The 19,520-nt window shown below is 41.0% G+C and overlaps 1 protein-coding gene across 1 annotated transcript in view; it reads right to left on the bottom strand.

Moving 5' to 3' along the window:
• Positions 1-8,418: 8,418 nt before the first annotated feature.
• The window catches only part of ATG7 (autophagy related 7), a 151,712-nt gene continuing 140,610 nt past the window's right edge, over positions 8,419-19,520 (bottom strand). The window contains exon 18 of the mRNA XM_060239876.1: positions 8,419-8,732. Within this exon, the coding sequence (XP_060095859.1) occupies positions 8,700-8,732 (33 nt within the window). The 3' untranslated portion in view covers positions 8,419-8,699. The remainder of the gene's footprint in view (positions 8,733-19,520) is intronic.

The raw sequence follows: 19,520 nt of genomic DNA on the forward strand, positions 1-19,520 counted from the left end.
CTTCCTGGGATTCTCTTAGTTAACCTTGACTCTCAATAAGTCAACCTAGCTTAACCCAGTTTTCCAGAACTCTCATGACTCTAAAAGACAGAAAGTGTTGAGCTCTGCTATGTACATCACTATTGTCAGATGCTCAGCACAGATTGGCAGTTACATTGGCTCCTATGGATGGGGAAAGGCACTTAATATGTGAATGTATTCTTGCTCTTGTTGTTCTGGTCAACTACCATGTGTTATGAGACTTGACAGAATAACCAAGATATACCCTTTTATAAAATTACTGTGCACAGTGTTTTAGTATTGAAGTTTGATTTAATGATGTGTGTATACCAGATTTTATAGGTTCTAATGAGTTTGCATTTGGGATTGAAGCTAAATAAAAGGTTGCTTTCTTAACTGTCTCTCTTTCTTGATACAATTGAGAAACCAGCTTCCTCCCCCCCCCCACACCCCACAATGAATACAATGGAAATAGGGGTGCATCTCTCATTTCCTCAACAGCTTCTACTTTTTTTCAGCATGACAAAGGGGAAGGGGAACACCTCTGCCTCAATTCCTCAAGGCTGCCACTAGAGAGAGTAGATAAGATAACAGAGGGAAAAAAAACATAGGGCCTTTTCACACTTACCAGTGAAAACTGGAAGGGAGTCGGTATTGTGCTGCCTTGCAGTAATCCGAGACAGGGATGGGAGTTTTCAGACACGTTTTTTTCCCCAATACGGTTCTGTGATTGAACCGAGCCATTTCACACTGTTCCGCTTTTATCTCGCTTCCACCAGCACCAGCCGTTTTCGCCTGCTGGCGCGCGATCTCCGGCTTTTGTTTTTTTTGGAACGTCGGGCTAAGATCACTAAGATCGCAATAGCGACGTATCACAACAGCACCACCATAAGGATGCCTGGGCTCCATTGAGATGCCAGAGATCGCCGCCGTCCCCCCCCCCCCCAAAAAAGCTGGAGATCGCGCGCTGGCGGGCAAAAAAGGGCGCGAAAACTGCTCCCGGATTAGATACTGGACATTTCACACAGCACTCCATACTGATTTCAACCCGGAAGGAGGGGTTGAAAACTGGAAGAAGCTGCTCTTTGTTACTAACAACTCAGGTATGCCTCACTACTGGGATAGCCGCGGGACTGTGTGAAAAGGTGAGAGTATTCCGGTAGCAGCCAGTTACTGAGTCAGGTCTGACTGAAATGCCAGCAGAAACCCGTTACTGTTCAGTAACTGACCAGCTTCCATACCGGAATACATAGGCTGTGTGAAAAAGCTCATAGAGTTCACAGTGCATCTGGAGGTAGGGATGTGTGACTGCACAAGTGACCACTAGGTGAGCTTGTTGCCAGTAAATCCAACCCTGTTTTCATCCTCAGGGTCATTGTGCAGTCCTAAATGAGAAAATACTGAGTTGACGTACCATGGTAAGAAGGAAGGAAGGTGTGGGCTATAGCTGAATCAAGTCTGTAGTGCTGCCTTTCCAACTCAGGCTTCTTTTGGAGCAGTATAGCCACAGAATAGCATTTAGTGAAGACAGAGGAAGAAGACCAGATAGCTACTCTGCAAACTTTGTCAATGGACACTATACAATGAAAGGCTGAAGAACTCACATGCTCTAGTGGAGTGTGCAGAGATCTGTAAGGAATAATCAACATGTGCCAATGTGTAGCAAAGGCAAATAGATGAAACAATCCATCAGAAGACAGACTGCTAAATTCTTCCAACCTTTGTTGGGGGCATTAAACAAAATAAACAAATTTGAAAGCTTTCTAAAGTGCTTTGTTCTGTTAAAATAGAAAAGTAATGAGTATCTCATGTCTAGTGAAGTGAACGTTCGTTTGCATCCTTAGACTGTGGAAAAAACTGGGAGTGATCTAGCCTGATAAATGTGGAAGGAAGAGATGACCTTTGTTGGGAAACAAAGGTGTGCGGCATCACTCTTGTCCTATATGTCTTGACTCATGATGAATGATTAAACAGGCCTTTTACGGAAAAGTGTAGACTCCCTTTGGGCAAATACTAATTTCTCATAGATAAATACATGAAAAGATGCTATGGCCACCAGATGAACTCTAACACATGAGACCTCCTTTGACCAGAGGTAGAAGATACTCAAATATGCTGCAAGTGGGCTGGTGGTATGGTCTGCTCATTAGTACACTGACATCTTTTCCGTTTAAAGGAGCAGGAACGCCAGGTTGCTTCTTGGCACCTAACAGGATCTCTTGAACACAAGTTAAAAAAAAAGATGGTTCAAGAACAAATGTGCCATGCTGTCAAATAATGCAGCCTGTGGACTTGGGGGTGACAGAAGAACCTTGAGTTGGAAGCTTCTTGTCTGGGAGCAGGTGTAGATACTGGCCTCATGAAATGTTCAGTAGCATGGCAAATCCAGGTTTGCTGTGCCAAAAGGGTGCAACTAGAATAGCCCAAGTGAGTTCTTCCTTTATCTTGCAAATTACCCTGGAGATGAAGGGTAAGGTGTAGAACAGAGTCCCTGGCCAAGGTATCCCCCCCTAGACTAGAGAGCCCTGGCCTTGTGCTGCTCGGGAGTAAAAGATCTGCAAATACCTCAACAGAGGGAGTCCACCAAAGCTGAAGAATCAGGCGAAGATAATCTTAGTGGATTTCTCATTCATATTGACCTAAGGGCATGCAACTGAAAAAAAAGCCTTCCAAGTGACCCTAGTAAGGGTAAGGGAGACTGTCCCTCTGCTTATCCAAGTAGAATATGCAGCAGCAGGGATTGGGTGATTCACAAATCCAATGTAATAAAGAAACAAACAAACATAGCAGTGGCATTGCAAGTTGCTATTTGAATAGTTTTCCTAGCCAGGTGCAAGTGAAGGGCAGGAAGTGCGTAGTGCACTGCTCAGAGTTCAAAAAAATTCATGTGCTAGAAGACCATTTTTCACTGACTACATAATATCCAGAACAGCCGGCATCTGTATCAGGAAGGCATCCACAATCAATGTTATATTGGGAAGGGTAATACCGAAAGAGGTACATTTTAGAAGGTTGTGTCTGTTCACTTAGAAGAGGATGGAGGGGGAAATTGCCCAGGGATGCTGAACCTCTTGGACTGTCAGTGCAAAAGGGGAATAAACTGACATATCCCCCAGGACTGGGGAGGTCTCATGTGTAGCATTGCATAAGGGAACACAATGGTAATAAGAGACTGATACTTGGCAACCTTTTTAATGAGCAAGTGTGGTTATAACCCAACACACTGAAATGCTTATTGTACTCCCAGTCAACAAAAAACAGTCAAGTCTGAAGTTTTCAATAGATTCTCTCTCTCCAAACAAAAGCCACAGTTTATTTTGTTCTAAGTTTTTAAACTATCCAGTTTGTTTGCAAAATGCATCAGTTCTCTTAAGAGGGGGAAAGTCTTTGGCTTGGGAGGAGTCTAAGACTGTGTTTATGAAGCAGATTCTCTTATAGTTGGTTATCAGTCTGGATTTTTCAAAGTTGACTTGGAGCTGAAGGCCTTTGAGAGTGCAAAGAATCAGTTGGAAAAGTGAACACTATCTAGCACACTAGCTACTATGAGCAACTTGTGGAGGTAAGGAAAAATGTTGCATCTCAATCACGCAGCAGCCCGGTTGTTGGCATCAAGGCCTACGCGGGTGCAGATGCATCCGGAGCTGTGCAAACTGCACTGGTTACCACTCGAGTACCGGATCCAGTTCAAGGTGTTGGTCCTTACCTTTAAGGCCTTTTATGGCCAGGGGCCTTCATAACTTTGGGCCCACCTCCCCCCATATGAACCCCACCCAGGCTCTGAGTCTGCTGCTCAACATCTTTTCATAGCTCCTGGTCCTAAGGATGCCTGGCTGGCCTTTTCGGTCTGGGCCCCTACCTGGTAGAATGAGCTCCCACTGGAGATCTGGGCCCTGCATGACTTATCCAGGTTTCACAGAGCCTGTAAGATGGAGCTCTTCCACCAGGCTTTTAATTAATCCAGCAGATGTCCTTTGAAAGTCATCACTTCCCCCAGCGTTTCACCCTTATGGTGTTATGTTATGCTGTTAGCCATCAGCCACATGCTGTTTACTGCCTATGTCTGTAAGATTGTTTACTGTGCTGCTTCTGTTTTGTAATGTGTGTTTTTATATTTTAACAAGGAGGAAGCACCCGCCCTCTCCACAGCCGGCACTCGCAAAGCGCTGGGTTTGCAGAGGGGGCGGGTGCTTCCTCCTTGCCTGCCTGCCTGGCTCCAGCTCTGATGCTTAAAGCAAGCGCTGGGATTGGAGGGCGGAGGGAGCGATCCTGGCGCTTGCTGTAAGCGTCAGAGCTGGAGCCAGCAGGCAGGCAAGGAGGAAGCACGCTGCCCTCTCCACAGCCGGCGCTCGCAAAGCGCTGGGTTTGCGGTGGGGCCACATGGAGCGATCTCAGCCCTTGCTGGAAGAAGCTGGAGCCAGGCAGGCAGGCGCGGGGGAAGTGCCGGGATCGAAGGCGGAGGCAGCGGATCGCCCCGCAGGAGGAAGGTGCGTCCTATCGTCCGGAGCGCCTTATGGTGTGAAAAATAGTAGATGTCTGGATGCAAAAGAGGAAGCACATTTGACACAGAAATCATTGCGAACTTTTTAATTAGAACAAATTTGTTTAAATTCCTGAAGTCCAAGATAGTCTCAGGGAGGAACACAACATCTCTAAATGTCCTAGTGGAAGAATGGGAGGGGAGAATAATGCCTAAGTAAGCAGAGTCTATGGTCTGAAGCCTGTATGCCCTCTGAAGAGGGCTTTTGGATTCACTGAGGTGTACAGAGGCTTTGGAGCCAAAAGAGAAGGGGGAATACAGAATGAATGTTACTTTTTACCCAGAAAATAATAAAATGCACAAATGGAGCTATCAGAAAATACCACACCTCTCTGTGGTGGCAGAAAAAGAACTGAGGAAGAGGACCTCCCCTTCCCTTTTCCGTGCTGAAGAAAGAGAGGAAGCTGCCACCTCACATGTTCAGGAGCTTTTCCATTCCCCATGGCAGACTTGTGCAGGTAGGACTGCACAGTGACCATGGCAATGAACAGAGGTCTTGCATGGCAGAGGTCCTTGATTCAATTCCTATGGCATCTGAGTAGGGTTGGGTCTTTGAGAGTCACTCCTAGTCAGAACAGCTAGTATAGGTCTGGACAGACCACCAGGCAGTATAAGGTGGCTTCATCTGGAAAAAATTAATCAAGACTAGCTTGGACTCCAAGATGGGCAGAAATAATAACACTAGCAATATATTTGGTCCCAATACTGATGGCATACAAAGTTGAACTGCACTATCTTTAAAAATACCACATTCTCAAACTATTAAAATAGCCCCAGCTGAAGCTAGATATGCCACCCTTTAACTTTCAGTAGAGAGATGCCCTAAGTATCATGGCTGTGGTTGGTTTTCTATATGAGTTTTGTGCTCTCTTTAATCTCAAGAAGTCATGTCAGCAAAAATACCCAAATTCAACCCACACTCCCTCATTCCCAAAGCTCAGAATTCAACTACCTCCCTTATACAGCTACAACAGCAGATAAAAGGCTAATTGCCAGAAGCCTGCTGTCTGCATATACAAGGCAGTGGGCAATAATGCTCGAAAGTTCTTTTAATATACTTTTCATTCATTTGAATAAAAGCTTTCATTCTGTCCCTTTCAATACATGCTTAAAACATTTTACAAAAAGAAATTTATTTTAGAAGCAAGCAAGCAAGCAAGAGTGCCATTCTGGTTTGTAAGGAAAGAGGAAAAAACAATAAAAGTTAAACAACAGAAGGTTTTCCAAATCACACTGGAGCCACTTCTGCACAACACAGACATCTGGGAAGCATATGTACAGGAAGCAAGCTCAAACTTACACAATCCTAGGTTACTGGAATTGCTAAGCAAGGAAACATTGTATTACCCTGTACTTACAATGTCATATATGGCTACAGGTCAATGACAAAAATCAAAGTTGACAAATTCCATCTTGATACTTCATCTGTCAAGGTAGATATTCTCCCTGGGAGATACCAAGATGTTTGCGACCCTCAGCTAATCAAGGCTGTAGAACTTTAAAACGGAGTTTCCTGTTTCACTATCTACAAATGACGTCTTACGTTGGTGACTCAGAGTAAGCAGCAGAGTACTAATTTTTCCCAGTGTGACTTCCAGTCTGTCATCAGAGGAACTCCCTCAGCAAAGGAAGTCTGAAAGTCATTATGCAATTTATTTCATTAGTTTAAACTAAAATAGTTCTTTTGCATACAAAGGAGAACTGGACTTCTCATTTCAGTTTTGGTGTTTACTCCATGTTTGTCATTCCTGAAATCTATATTTATTTAATGACAGATAATGTGGCTAATCCACCTACTGAAATATAGTTTTTGAGACAGGTTAAGTATTCTACAGTTACTTGGTAGCAAACGTAAGATTCAATAAGCAAGCTTTCCCAGAGTATTAAGAAGCAAACAAATCAAGAACATAGATCAGCAAGCATGGGAATATGGCCATGGGTAGTGGCAGAGCATCTGCTTGGTATCCAGAAGATCCCAGGTTTAATCCCTGACATCTCCAGTAAAAAGCTTCAGATAGTAGGTGATGTGAATAACCCCTGCCTGAAACCCTGGGAAGCCACTCCTCATATGATTAGACAATACTGACCTTGATGAATGTAGGGTCCAATTCAATACAAGGCAGCTTCATGCACACAATATGCATAAACAGAATTAGGGATGGACAGAGAAAATTTTGGTGTAGCCCAGGGCTCATGACTCAAGCAGCTCTGGATCAAACCCCCACCTGAACAGAACCAGTTTGGGCTGCATCATGCCCTGCCTCTGGCATGGCCATATTACCCAAAAGAAGAAGAGATGGGATTTATATCCCGCCCTTTACTAGCCGAAAGAGTCTCAGAGTGGCTTACAAATCTCCTTACCCTTCTTCTCCCCACAACAGACACTCTGTGGGGTAGGTGGGGCTGAGAGCTCTCCCAGAACTGCTCTTGAGCAGAACAGCCTTGAGAGAACTTGTGGCTGACCCAAGGTCACACCAGCAGGTGTATGTGGAGGAGTGGAGAATCAAACCCAGTTCTCCCAGATAAGAGTCCGAACACTTAACCACCACACCAAACTGGCTGTCCTACAACGTGTGCCTGCTAGTTCTTGGTAGTGCTGGGCCCCACCCCCAGCATGCCCACATTTTCTGGAAGTGACACAAGTGCATCAGTGACATGCTTGCATCACTTCTGGATGCCACCTGGAATTGGCATGCATGTGTCACACCCAACATGATTCTGAGCCCACCCGAAAAGTTCGAGATGAATGTCTGTACTTCAGCTCAGCATTCGGGTCTGTGCCCATCCCTAATTGAAATTATTAAAAAATGACAAAATGATATGCTAATTGTAGCTCCTCTTCAGTTTTTTTTTACAATTCATAAATGATTCGAGAAAGCTTTAGTAGGAGAGCCTGAATGTTTTGCTCAGCTTCTTATTGTTTAGATGAAGAAGTGAGAGGTTGTAGGAAGAGTGCTACTAAAATAGTAAATAAATAGAAAATAAAGCATATTTCCTTACAATGTATACAAGTATCATATTTAAAATTTTAAAGTAGGAATCATTTGGTAATCAATAAAATTATTTAACAAAACAGAATCTGGGCATTATTTAGCTGGTATCCAAAGACCTACAATAAATATACTCAGGGCTTGGATGTGCTCTCAAAAACCTTTTACCTCTAAGTGATAGAACCCGCCATATCCAAAACCGCTTTTCAAATTGCTGTAGTTTCAAAGAAAGCTTCCCATGTGGCATTAGGTGGAAGGGAGAGTGTACCTGTTTGAGATATATATCCAAAATTCCTTAGGGCATGTGGACCAAACTGTGTTCTTTGGATCCAGTTCCATGAACACATTTTGTCTTATGAATTATAAATTTGCTGTGTTGATCACAGACATGATTTCAGATTTGTTACCCATCAGTTTTAGAGCTGGAAAGCCTTCAGATGGGAATCGGTTTTGGAAATATGTATGGGAATGAAAGGATGATCGGCTGTCATGGCCTCCTTATTACAGGCACAGTATGAAACATACCAATATTCAAATGAGATCCCCATTCTATCAGCATGGCCCCAGACTACATCATGACTCCAGCAGAGGGATAATTTCACCTCCATTCCTACTCGTCTCAAAAATCTGAAAAATCTCTGTACAGCTGGCAACACAATACAAAATCAAGGTGGATTACAAAAGCGCTAGATTATTTTATCTCTTTGATGTCCTAAATATACAGGCCTCTTAAATTTATTTTTGCCCCTAATGTGGCTAAGTTCTGACTGTCCAAATCAGTAATAACCAAACATCTTTCCTAACGTGGAATTTCAAAAGTTACAAATAGTTCAGAAGATATACTTAAAAAAGAAAATTCAAACTGGAAAACAACAAAGCTTACATAAGAGATATTTTAAATATATGTATTTAGAAACTGAAAATATACAAATAATTTTAATTGTCACAGATAAGATGTATAAACACACAATAAAAATAAAGAGTTACACTCACAGTAGAACTGCTCATTGAAACCGAGATACTGTCCCATCCTGACCAGAGATGTGAGTTAACATATTTCTTTATATTTGCAACGGTCAGAGTAAGTAAGCAATCATTAACTCATCAAATGACTGATAAAAGACATCAATATAACCTAAAGTCGGCTGTCATTCACTTCATTAAGTGGACCTTCAGAGTGTTTCGTCATCACTCATGTCCCAGATCTGTAATGAAAAAGGAGGAAAAATGTCATTCATTATCTCAGACATACTTTGGTTGTGCTTACACAGCTGATGGTTTAATATTAAATATTGAATGCATTCTGGTCCTCCTGAATCAAACAGCAGCAGAAGCTCAAAAATGATAGTTCTGAAGGAGGGGGACATTTTTTCCTGTAAAATATCCTATTCAAGTGTTTACTGACACAGAACCAAACAATTTAAACAATCAAACCTCCTCAGTACAAATGCACATAAGATACTATGAACATACAATGCTTAAACATGAGAGTTTTCTACATTCAAAGCAAGCCAGTGATGAAAAGTCTGAAAGAAGTCTGTTGAAAAGGGGCATCATTCCAAAGATGCAAGGCTAGCCAGTGCAAATACAAGTGGCCAAATCAGGATCAAGGATGTGGAAACAAATGTAAAGACATTATCTGTAAATAGAACCTGAGGGAAGAGGCCTCTTTTGGGTGTGTTTATTTTACTACAAACTCTTCTTAGAGAGACTGAATTTGAAACTTGTCCTCTTTTCTCCATGGTATGGTAAATATAGCACAAAGGCGTATGGACTTGCCATGTTATTTCAAGAAAGCATTTAAATAAAGATGCTAGACTCAGGACTCTACAAATTAGATATTTCTTATCTACAGCACAGACGTGTCAAGTAGGAACAGATTCCCCATAGTGTTTAGGCAGCATGAATTCATTTTTCTGAAAAGCTGACGCATGAATGCATCTTTAGTTTGGGCAGTCATTTAACAATTATGTCTGCTGGACTGGAAATTGTGTTGTTGGGGAAAGGAGGGGAATTTTGTCAATAGAGAGAATTACAACTTGTTTCATCTGATCTTCCAGGCACATGCCTGGGTGAAAGCATCAAGTTGCCACCCTGTTCTTAGATGAAATCAGACTAAATGATGAACTATCTCATGGTAAACTTCATTCTACTTCTCCTCAAGGAACAGAGGGCTGGAAAAACTATGGAAGTCAGAAGGAAAATGGTAAAAGAAGATAAATCATTTGTCATGCTTACTACTTCACCTCTAAGCTTTTGTAAGCTATAGTCAGATACATGAAGTGTGGTCAGTTTGTATACACAGCTATGTTCTGAGCAGTAATATAAATACAGAAATATTGTAACAGACTAGTGGAGGAGACAGATGTTGTTGATAGCAATTTTGATCTCTCAATATTTTCATAAAATATTTTTGTACTATATCCCTATTTTAAAAAAACCACTCGCATTCATTCCAATACAGTAAAGTTAAGAGAATTACATGTCAAACATCTGGAACATATTCACCACTTAATCTTTATATTTCCTACAAGAACAAAGGGGTGATTGGACTTTAGCATTATTGATACTTAATATGCCATTACATCACATTACTGTTACACCACTGCAAGTATATCGCCAGAATTAGTACTTGCAATTGTGTGGATTTTAATGGCTTTAAAATGTATGCAATTTTATTTGAGGAAAACTGATTAAAATCATAGATATCAATTATGCTTCTGAAATTTGGTAAATAATATACCCTGATAATCTAAAGATAAGACAACTAATGTTTGTAGCAAAAATAAGATCTTTAACTTCCAAGGTTTGATACTAAATAACAACTTAAAGCCAGTTACAAAAGAACTTCATAGTCATCTGAATGAAATTTATCTAGTCAATCTTGCAGCCTGATCAGAACACTATCAGCCTAACTGGTTTCACAATGATGTAAAACCAGAGCTTGAAAAGATTTTAGTGAAATGAGCAAGAAAAGATGCAAGAATTCTTCAGTTTAATATTATCTATAAGGATGTTTACCAATCTCCTGAACATTTACAACAAGTAGAAATGAGCAAGAATGCAGTCATACTTTAAACAACAAAATTTGTGGCAGAGTATGAGCTTTTGTGAGTCACTGCTCACTGTTTCAGGTGCTACTGGACTCCTGATCTTTTCTACTGCTATGACAGACTAACATGACTATCTATCTTGATTTTTGACAAGATGTGTTTGAAGTGATGGATAATAATGTACTTCTACAAGTATATAACAAAGATAAGGAACTTTCCTTCCACCAATGGTGAATTTATAATTCTCTGCCCAGGATCTCGCCAGTGATCCATGCAACGGTCACTTCCAGGTAAGATTACTGCAATTTACTCTATGCAGGCTTGCCCTTGAACATGACCCGAAAACTCCAGCTGGTGCAAAATGCAGCGCACTTTGCTGCAACACCTATATGGGAGCATATCCAGCCGGTGCTACACCAGTTGCACTAGCTACCACATGAGTACTGAAACCACATCCAAGATGATGGTTTTAATCTTTAAAGCCTTTAATGGCCTGGGACCAGCATATTTAAGGGACCATCTCTCCCCATATACCCGACAGAGAGCTCTACTGTCTGCTGAGCAACATCTTCTGGTTATCTCTGGCCCAAAAGATCTCCACTTAGCCTCAGCTAGGGCCAGGGCTTTGCCTGTGCTGGCCCCAACCTGGTGGAACATGCTCCCACTGGAGGATCAGGGCCCTGTGGTATTTGTTGCAATTCTGCAGGGCCTGCAAAATGGAGCTGCTCCACCATGCTTTCTGTTGAGGCAGTGGACATTTTGAACATCTTGCCTCCCTGCCAATGCTCTTCATTCGATGCTGCCCATTTTGATGCTACCCATCTAGAACACAGACATTGTATTTATACCATTTTATTGTTCAGCTATAGACTTGTTTGAAATTTGTCATCTTTTATCTAGTTAATTATTTTTAAATTGTTTTATTCATTCTTGTGTAACTGGTTTTTCATTGTTCTGACTATGTTGTGATCCGCCCTGAGCCAGCTTGCAGAGAGGGCAGGATATAAATTCAATTTTAAAAAAATGAAAAATAAATAATTCTGGCATGAGCCATCATTAACTTGTCTTGCATGATTTTAACAGGATGGGAAAAGATCCAACTTGCAGGTGATGATCCTCAAAAACCCAAGAATATATTCACATCAGATGCTAGATGCTGTATCTGGCTGGGCAATGGTGTCCCCTAGCCTACTAGTCCTGCAGGATTTCAATGTCTATGTTGATGTTCAGCGTTTTCCCAGGCCAAGGACCTAGTGTCATCCATGGAGGCCCTTGGAGTCTCCCAATTTGCATCAAGCAGGCCACATGCTGGATCTGATTTTTGGGATGGGGATAAATGTGGATCTGATGGCTGTTGATGCAGTCCCATGGTCAGACCACTTTGCCCTGAAGGTCCAGCTGGGCTCACAGAATCCTCCCTGCTTAGGTAGTGAGCACATTTATGCTCACCAGTGGAGCCAAATGGACCCTGAGCAGCTTCAGGTCGCTGTGTGGGATCCAGTGCTCCTGGAAAATCGTTGGATGAGCTGGTGGAGGACCGGTATTCCTGACCCTCTGAAGCCACTGACAATATTCTCCACTGGAGGCCTTTCCACCCTCATGTCAAAGCAGCCCATGTTATACCCCAGAGCTGCAGAGGATGAAACAATAGCTGAGTCAGTTTGAATGAGTGCAGCAGCATACTCATGACTGAGTGGCGAGAACATCTTATAGGACATTTATGAAGGTCTATGAGATGATGTTGAAAGCTGCTAAGAGAGAATTCTATGCGACCTCCATTGCATCTGCGAAGTCGGCCCAGTTGTTTAGATTGATTCAATTATTAACTTCATTACCTTAAGGCAAACAAAATGGTAGGGAACTGGATATTGGCTGTGAGGCATTTGTGACTTATTTCACAGATAAAGTCTTATAACTTTGCCAGGACCTCCTGACCACAGTTGATACAGTAAGGAAACTGGAAGCCCCTTATCCATCTTCTGATCCAATGTTTGGACCACTTCAACTGACTTTCTCAGGAAGATGTTGACAGGGTTCTGGCAGTTGTGAGGCCGACCACTTCCCTCTTCGACCCGTGTCCTTCCTGGTTAGTTAAATATTGGGATGGTATTAAGCCGCCCCCCCCCCCCCCTTCTGAAGCCATAACTAGCTTAAATGTATGTTCCTCAGCCAGGCCTCTCCTTTGATGATCCGGAGACCTCTGCTGCTGATCTGTTTTTAAAACCAACCAGTAAATAAATCAATCTTCCTGTTGCTTGTAGACAACTCCTGCCTCAGTGATCTTCATGTTCTTTCTTACCACAGAACTTACCTTATGGCAGCAAACCCAAATCCTTATCACGTCTTGTAAACTGAGGGGAAGGCTGATAGTTTAAAACAAACATGGTCCCCCAAAATCATAAGAGGGTGGGTGGGTCCCCTTGGTTGGAATAAAGTCTTATAACTGTTCCCCTCCAGAAACTTTTTCTAGCACCATAAGCACAAAATCACTGGACTCCTCTTTAAGAGGTTTTTTCTCCCCCATCCTACTCCACACCCCAAATTTAATCTTCCATGTTGTTCTACCTGCTCCCCATTCCTGGCCAGCAGGTTCTTATAGTTAATTGCATATTTCCCCCCTTCTGTAATCACTGCATTTATGGCAACAAGCAATGAGGGTTGCGAGCTCCGGGATGGGAAATCCCTGGGGATTTGAGGCAGAGCCTTGGAAGTGTCGAGTTTGGGGTGGGGACAGAACTTGAACATGGATGTGATACCATACAGTCCACCATATAAAGCTACTTTTTTTCTCTAAGGAAACTGATGTCTGGAGATCATTTGTAATTCTGGGAGAAAACTAAGGCCTAATAGCAATTGTTATTACAATAGCAATACATGTGACAACAGCATCAATATAAAATGAAACTATGAATTCATATGAATCTTTTCTGGAAGTACGGTAAGTGAATCAGTAAGGGTTTGTTTCTGTGCTAAGTCTCAATAAGACTATTACTGTTTAAATTAATGTACTGAAAGGTTATGCAAATTTTTCACATGTTAAAGAGGCATTTTTAAATCTGAGACTCAGTCATATAGAAAGCATTCAAGCTATATGAAATACTAAACTTCTTCCTTCCAACTTTCTTTTCTTTTCTGAACAAGACAAGGAATGAAGGGAAAAGAACATGTGGTTTCATTCCTGTTTGTGTGTAGCTGACAAGCTAAATTGTCATGAGCAACACTTCAAGCAAAAGCAAAAACAAAACCCTTAAACTTGTAGTAAGCGCCGCATAAAACTGTTGAGTAAAAGACAAGTTCCTGATACGGCAGCTTGCCATCTAGGAGATACTGTGCAAATGAAGAGGGTGATGGCCACAGGGGGTATAAAACATGTTACAATAATCTAATTATATGCAAAGTAAAAGGATGAAATAATAACTAGAAGGAATTTTTTTTAACTGCAACTCTTTTTCAAAAGCATGTGAATTGCCTTGGCTGCCAATCCTCACAGATAGGGAAGATATAGATCAAGAAAGGCCAATCACTGGCACACAGGCGGACCCCCACCTGACTATTTGGTTGGTCCAGAACCAAAGGAAGCCCCTGAGAAAATGGCAGCTTTGAGAAACTGGTATTTGCACGTTTGCAAATACAATCCCGTACTTGTACTCTTTGTAGTTATCTTTATTATTCCATGATGTTATGTTATCTTGAATTCCACATTCCATATGCAGTTCGTTATTCTGCCTTTCAAACTTACTAGGACTTAGCTTTGCCTCAGTTGTGCTGTCTTTTGAAGACTCTGTCCTTTTTTCTGCCTTTACATCCACAGTGGTTTAACATAACTATGGCTGAAATCCTATACACATGTGCTTGTATGATTACACCAAAATCAGCAAAGCCTACAAAGCTTTATGTTGCAAGTTTGCCAGCACATTACTACTCAGCAGCCTGATTTACATATACAAGGGAATGAAATGAAAATAAAATGTCAGAGGTCCAAAGAAATCCCCCAACTGCAGTCTCATGTAGACCAGTCCATTCTTCCATCTCAGGGCTCTTACTCCCCACTCTTACATGTGTGAACCAGGCCTGAAGTTGAAATTTTATTCACAATTAATTTGAAGTTAGAGGGAAGGATTTCTAAATGAACTACAGAAATGAGCCAAGTGCAAGAATGCTGCTGTTTGTAATTTCAGGCTACAAAAATTTCAATTTAAAGATGAATACAAAAACAAGACAACCCAAAAGACTGAAAACCCATGTAGCACAGTGGTTAGATTCAATACGGAATTGGAAAGATTTCAGTTCAAAACCTTGTTCAGCTATCATATTCAGAGAATGTCCTTGAGTATCCCTTTGTAGTCCTTGAGTATCCCAATGTATCTGATATGGTATTGTGAGGATAAAATAGGGGAGGAAAGGCCCAGGTATGCCAATATGAGCTCCTTGGAAGAAAGCTGGAATAAAACCTTAATAGACTGAAAGAACTCAACAAATATGGTAAACAATCTTGAATTGAAATAATTTGAAATTTTCTCACTGATATTCACTAAAGCAGATGAACACATTTGATTTCTTTATTACTACAGTGTAAAGATATTGCAGTATTAGAACATACTTTACAGAGCAGTCAGCAATGCAGAAAATGCTACAGATATGAGTCAGTACCTTAAAGGCTTCCAGTTGCTTACAAGCCAAACAGCTTGTTTTGGCTCTCTCCTCTTCCCATATGGGACCTACTTTGATCTTTTTAAGCTATTATATAAACACAATTACATTCATTTTATGGGATCAACAGGGACTAGAGAAAGAGCACACTAATCCCAGTGTGAGTGATGGTGTGAGAAGCTACTTTTTGTAATTTGAATATAGGGCTGCAAATATCTTTAGTGTGTTCTTAACACGTGGCCATGCAGCAAAGCTGCAAAATGAATTTTCATTATAAAACATTTCAATACATCCAGCAGATAAAAAGCAGAAGTAAGATTCCTGGCTCATGGAACTTTTTCTTAATTTACCAGGAACTGTTACAAAAAGAAGGAACCTGTGTCCATAACAGTAATTTATTACTTCATGATTGTTTAGCATATTAATATCACCTGAAAAGCAGATATTTTCTAAGAGCTGAGTTGATTATTTACTTATCTGACCACAAAAGCAAGAAAACAGAAGCTAATTCATCCAGCACAGTTGATAGAAGTTCAACACATCTTGCACAATACAATGTCTGATTTATGTATGGAGCCACCCTTTGGAAAGCTAACCCGTTGGAAAGCAACTGTAAACATCTCATAATACTGAAAACTGGAAGTCTGCATAGCTGAAGTTTTTGAAGTCACATTCTATAACTTTGTAAATACTATTACAATTTACTATTGAAACAGCACAATGTTGCATAACTCTGGGGCTTCTATACACAAGTTTGTGTTGGCCTTGGTTAAGCAATCAAAATCTGTGATCACCCTGCCCATATCCTGGTGAGGTAGGATCTGATCTCTGATGTTATGCTCATCTTTGGAAGCAAGGGTCTCTGATGCAGAGTGCAAAATCACAGAAATATCCTGTCCTCACATATAAACTTAGGAAAAGAAGAAGGGATCAGCCATCATTCATCAGGGTCTCCTAACATTCAGCAGCAAATGGATGGCTCGGAGGGTGGGTCTTACTAAGTCAAGAAAGATGCATTTCCATGTATTCCTTTTATTAGTAGCAGTTTGGATTGTTTTTAATGGTTAGGGATTAATATGTTTATGTAGAAAGTATTTTGTGTTTTAATGAGTTTCATTTGCACTGGATGTGATACTGTTTTATTTGCTCTTAGACAATCTGGTAACTCAGAGTTATGTGATAAGATTAAATATAAAAACAATTAAAATGTAATATCTTTTGGACAGGACAGTATTGTGATATTTCTTGCTTACTAGACTCAAAAGGAAATAACATCAAAGCAGCCCTGCTGGATCAGACCAGTGCTCTACCTAGTCCAACAAAAAGCAGTTTTAAAGAAGGAAATATGAATGTGTTGGGTTTAAGTCAGGAAGGCACAACATTGTACTGAATAGTTATAATGCAAGGCCTTGGGCTGGCAGAAGCTTCAGTCCAAAGTAAACAGGTTTCAAGAACAGCACTGATCATCTCTCTTTACTTTGGCAACATTTAATTCAGCTCCCTAAATATAGGTCTTGTTTTGTGTAAATTGGCTTGTTCTTGCTGCAGTGTCCAAAAACCATATTCTGGTGTTCAATTCCATATATGCTCATCTGATTCTTAACCCTTCTCAGTGAAGCACCAATCATTTATGTAATGGATCAATAATTTTATCTCTACTAAAGTTTTAAAAGCAAGCTTTTAAAAAGTTTCAGAATGGATTTTTAAAATAAAAAATAGGGAAAAATATAAATGCAATGCTGCCTTTATACTGAGATAACATGTTATAGGTTGGATCCCATAAAATGAAAATGGACTAATCAGAATCTGAGGGATAATCAGTTTCCTCCTTGGAATAATAAGACAAAGCAAACATGTCTTGTTAAGACCTGGGGGTGGCTGGGGGTGTAGATGAGCCTTTGGTAACTCTTCAAGCATCTGGAGTCTCTGGACTGGTTCAATTAATGCCAGTATGGACACTGTTATAGCAGGTACAGACACATGGGGAGTAGCATGTGCTTCCATTAGGGGTAAAGTATACATTGATCCTGATAGAGAAGCAAGAATAGAGAGCAGTAGTCAAAATAGTGTAACCATTAGGATTGACAGCTGGTGTTAACAGTCATGCGTTGAGACCCAAGAGAAACTCTGCTGTCAAAAACTCATTGGGGCATGTGACTAATGATGTCTGTTAAGTGGCTGTCAGTACTCATCCCAGTCTCTTTGGTAACTTTCATTTTGCTCCAAAAGTAACAGCAAGAGGATGTTTAATCCTGTCTTGTAGTTATAAAGATTCAGAGGGGAGGTTTAGTCCAACCTTTTAGTTCAGCTATGGATCATACCTCTGAAGTTATGGGTTATACAATAAGAGGATGATCAATGCTAATTGCAAGAGTCTTGTGATGAATGCCTGGAAAAGCCAGAGATGGGGATCTGTCCCTAAGTAACACCACTGGTGCTGTGTCAAGGCAAAGTAGCTGGAGAATATCCTGTGAGAAGCCTTAGATCTGACCTTCAGAAAAGAAAAGAACATTTGGTGTTGTCCAGATGGGGATGATCACCTGGTTCACTCCAAGGGTCAGTTCCAGTGGCAGTGAGACTGTAACTACAAAAACATGCAGAGAAACATGTACACAGGCCCAGATATGTGAGTGATAGAGCAGACCTTCACTCATCTGTCTCTGATTGATGTTTCTCCTAGTGATTAGTCGTCTTCAGTTCCAACAACAACTGGGCCTAACACTTTTTCCTCAGCAGTGTGGTCCGCTGGAAGCTCACTCCCTGGTACCTGGTGTGTTCAGAATCAAGAGATAAATTGGTGATATTTATAGCAAGCAGATGGATTTTTGTAGTTAATGCCAACTTAACCCAGCTATTGCCTTTTAGGCTGACACTTCTCTTAGAGCCTAGAAGTTCAGATGCGCCTTTGCCTCTTCATTTTGGATGATTAAAAAAAAAAAAAACCTAAACAAAGAACTCTGGGTGCACAAGCCTATGAGTTTTGACTGCAGTCCCTTTAAAGTTTAAATGCACTGCAGAAGACAGTCTGAGGATCAGCTGTGCAGGAGGGAACAGACTATTCTCACTGGCTCTGCTTGCAGCTGGCTTCTTGTGAAGGCAGGTTTAAACCGACTGCAGGAAAAGCCATACCCAGAAGCTGCTGTGCTGCAGGAAATGATCTGTTATCCATGGCACAGCAGATCCTGGGGCTGTCTGTCTTCTCCTGCAATGTGATTTAAACTGCACTGCACGAGAAGCCATCCCAGCCAGGTCTGCGTGCAGGAGGAAGAGACCTCCTTTCCAGAGCCACAAAATCCCTTCTTAAGGGGGGGGGGGAGTTCTTTACCCTTCTTAAACTATTGGTTCACCCTCTCCCATCTAGTGGGGGTTTTATGGGCTCTGATTGGCTGACAATCACTTGTATTTGCATGATGCCTAAATCACAATTATTGCTTCAGAGCCCTTAAGGAGAGGTGGGGCTTTTAAGGATGATTGTCATAATGGTCTGTTCTGATGTTAACAAAGTATCTGATTTCTGCTTCAAAATACAGCTGTTTGTTTTGGTAACAAACTCAATTGACTTTAAATGAGAAGTTTCTTTATGAAAAGCAGTTTCTGTGATCATTAGTTATACCAATTAAGTGCATCCTAAAAGTATAAAGTTTTGTTTGTTTATTTGCATTATTTATAGTCTACCCCTCTCACTGGGACACAAACCAGATTATACAGACAATAATCTGGGACACGATGGGACATTGGACAAACAACGCAATATGATTTCTATTACAGAAGTCTGGAACTAACCAGAACAGAAGCAAAGCGTATTAACATTATGTGTTAAATGATGAAAGAAATAGTAGGGTTCTACTTACAGCAACAGGCGCCATGAACTATACACGTTAGTACAGACAGACCACACAAATTTTACACAAATACAGGGAAAAGAGAAGTTCAGAACATGCTCTGGCTCGCACAGGGTTCTACTCATAATGAAGCAAGTTTTGCAACTGTCTTAATTGTTCAGGGCAGACAAAATGTGTTGAGTCATGTCTGTTAACATGGGAAAGATGTTGCAAGATATCCATATACTGCCTTTCCACACAGATCAATGGCATGGGAGGGATTTTAAATACCTACCCTCCAGCCTAAATATATACATTTATGCAGGTATCCTTTACTCACATAGCCCTTATATAAGTATTTAGAAATGGAAACTTTAATTACACATGCAAGACCATGTGGAAAAAAAACTTATTTCATATAAACTCAACATATACCATGAGTATGTGACAAAATGACTTCCTTAAGATT

This window comes from Heteronotia binoei, chromosome 5, assembly GCF_032191835.1.
Source record: "Heteronotia binoei isolate CCM8104 ecotype False Entrance Well chromosome 5, APGP_CSIRO_Hbin_v1, whole genome shotgun sequence".
In the NCBI taxonomy this organism is placed as follows: Eukaryota; Metazoa; Chordata; class Lepidosauria; order Squamata; family Gekkonidae; genus Heteronotia; species Heteronotia binoei.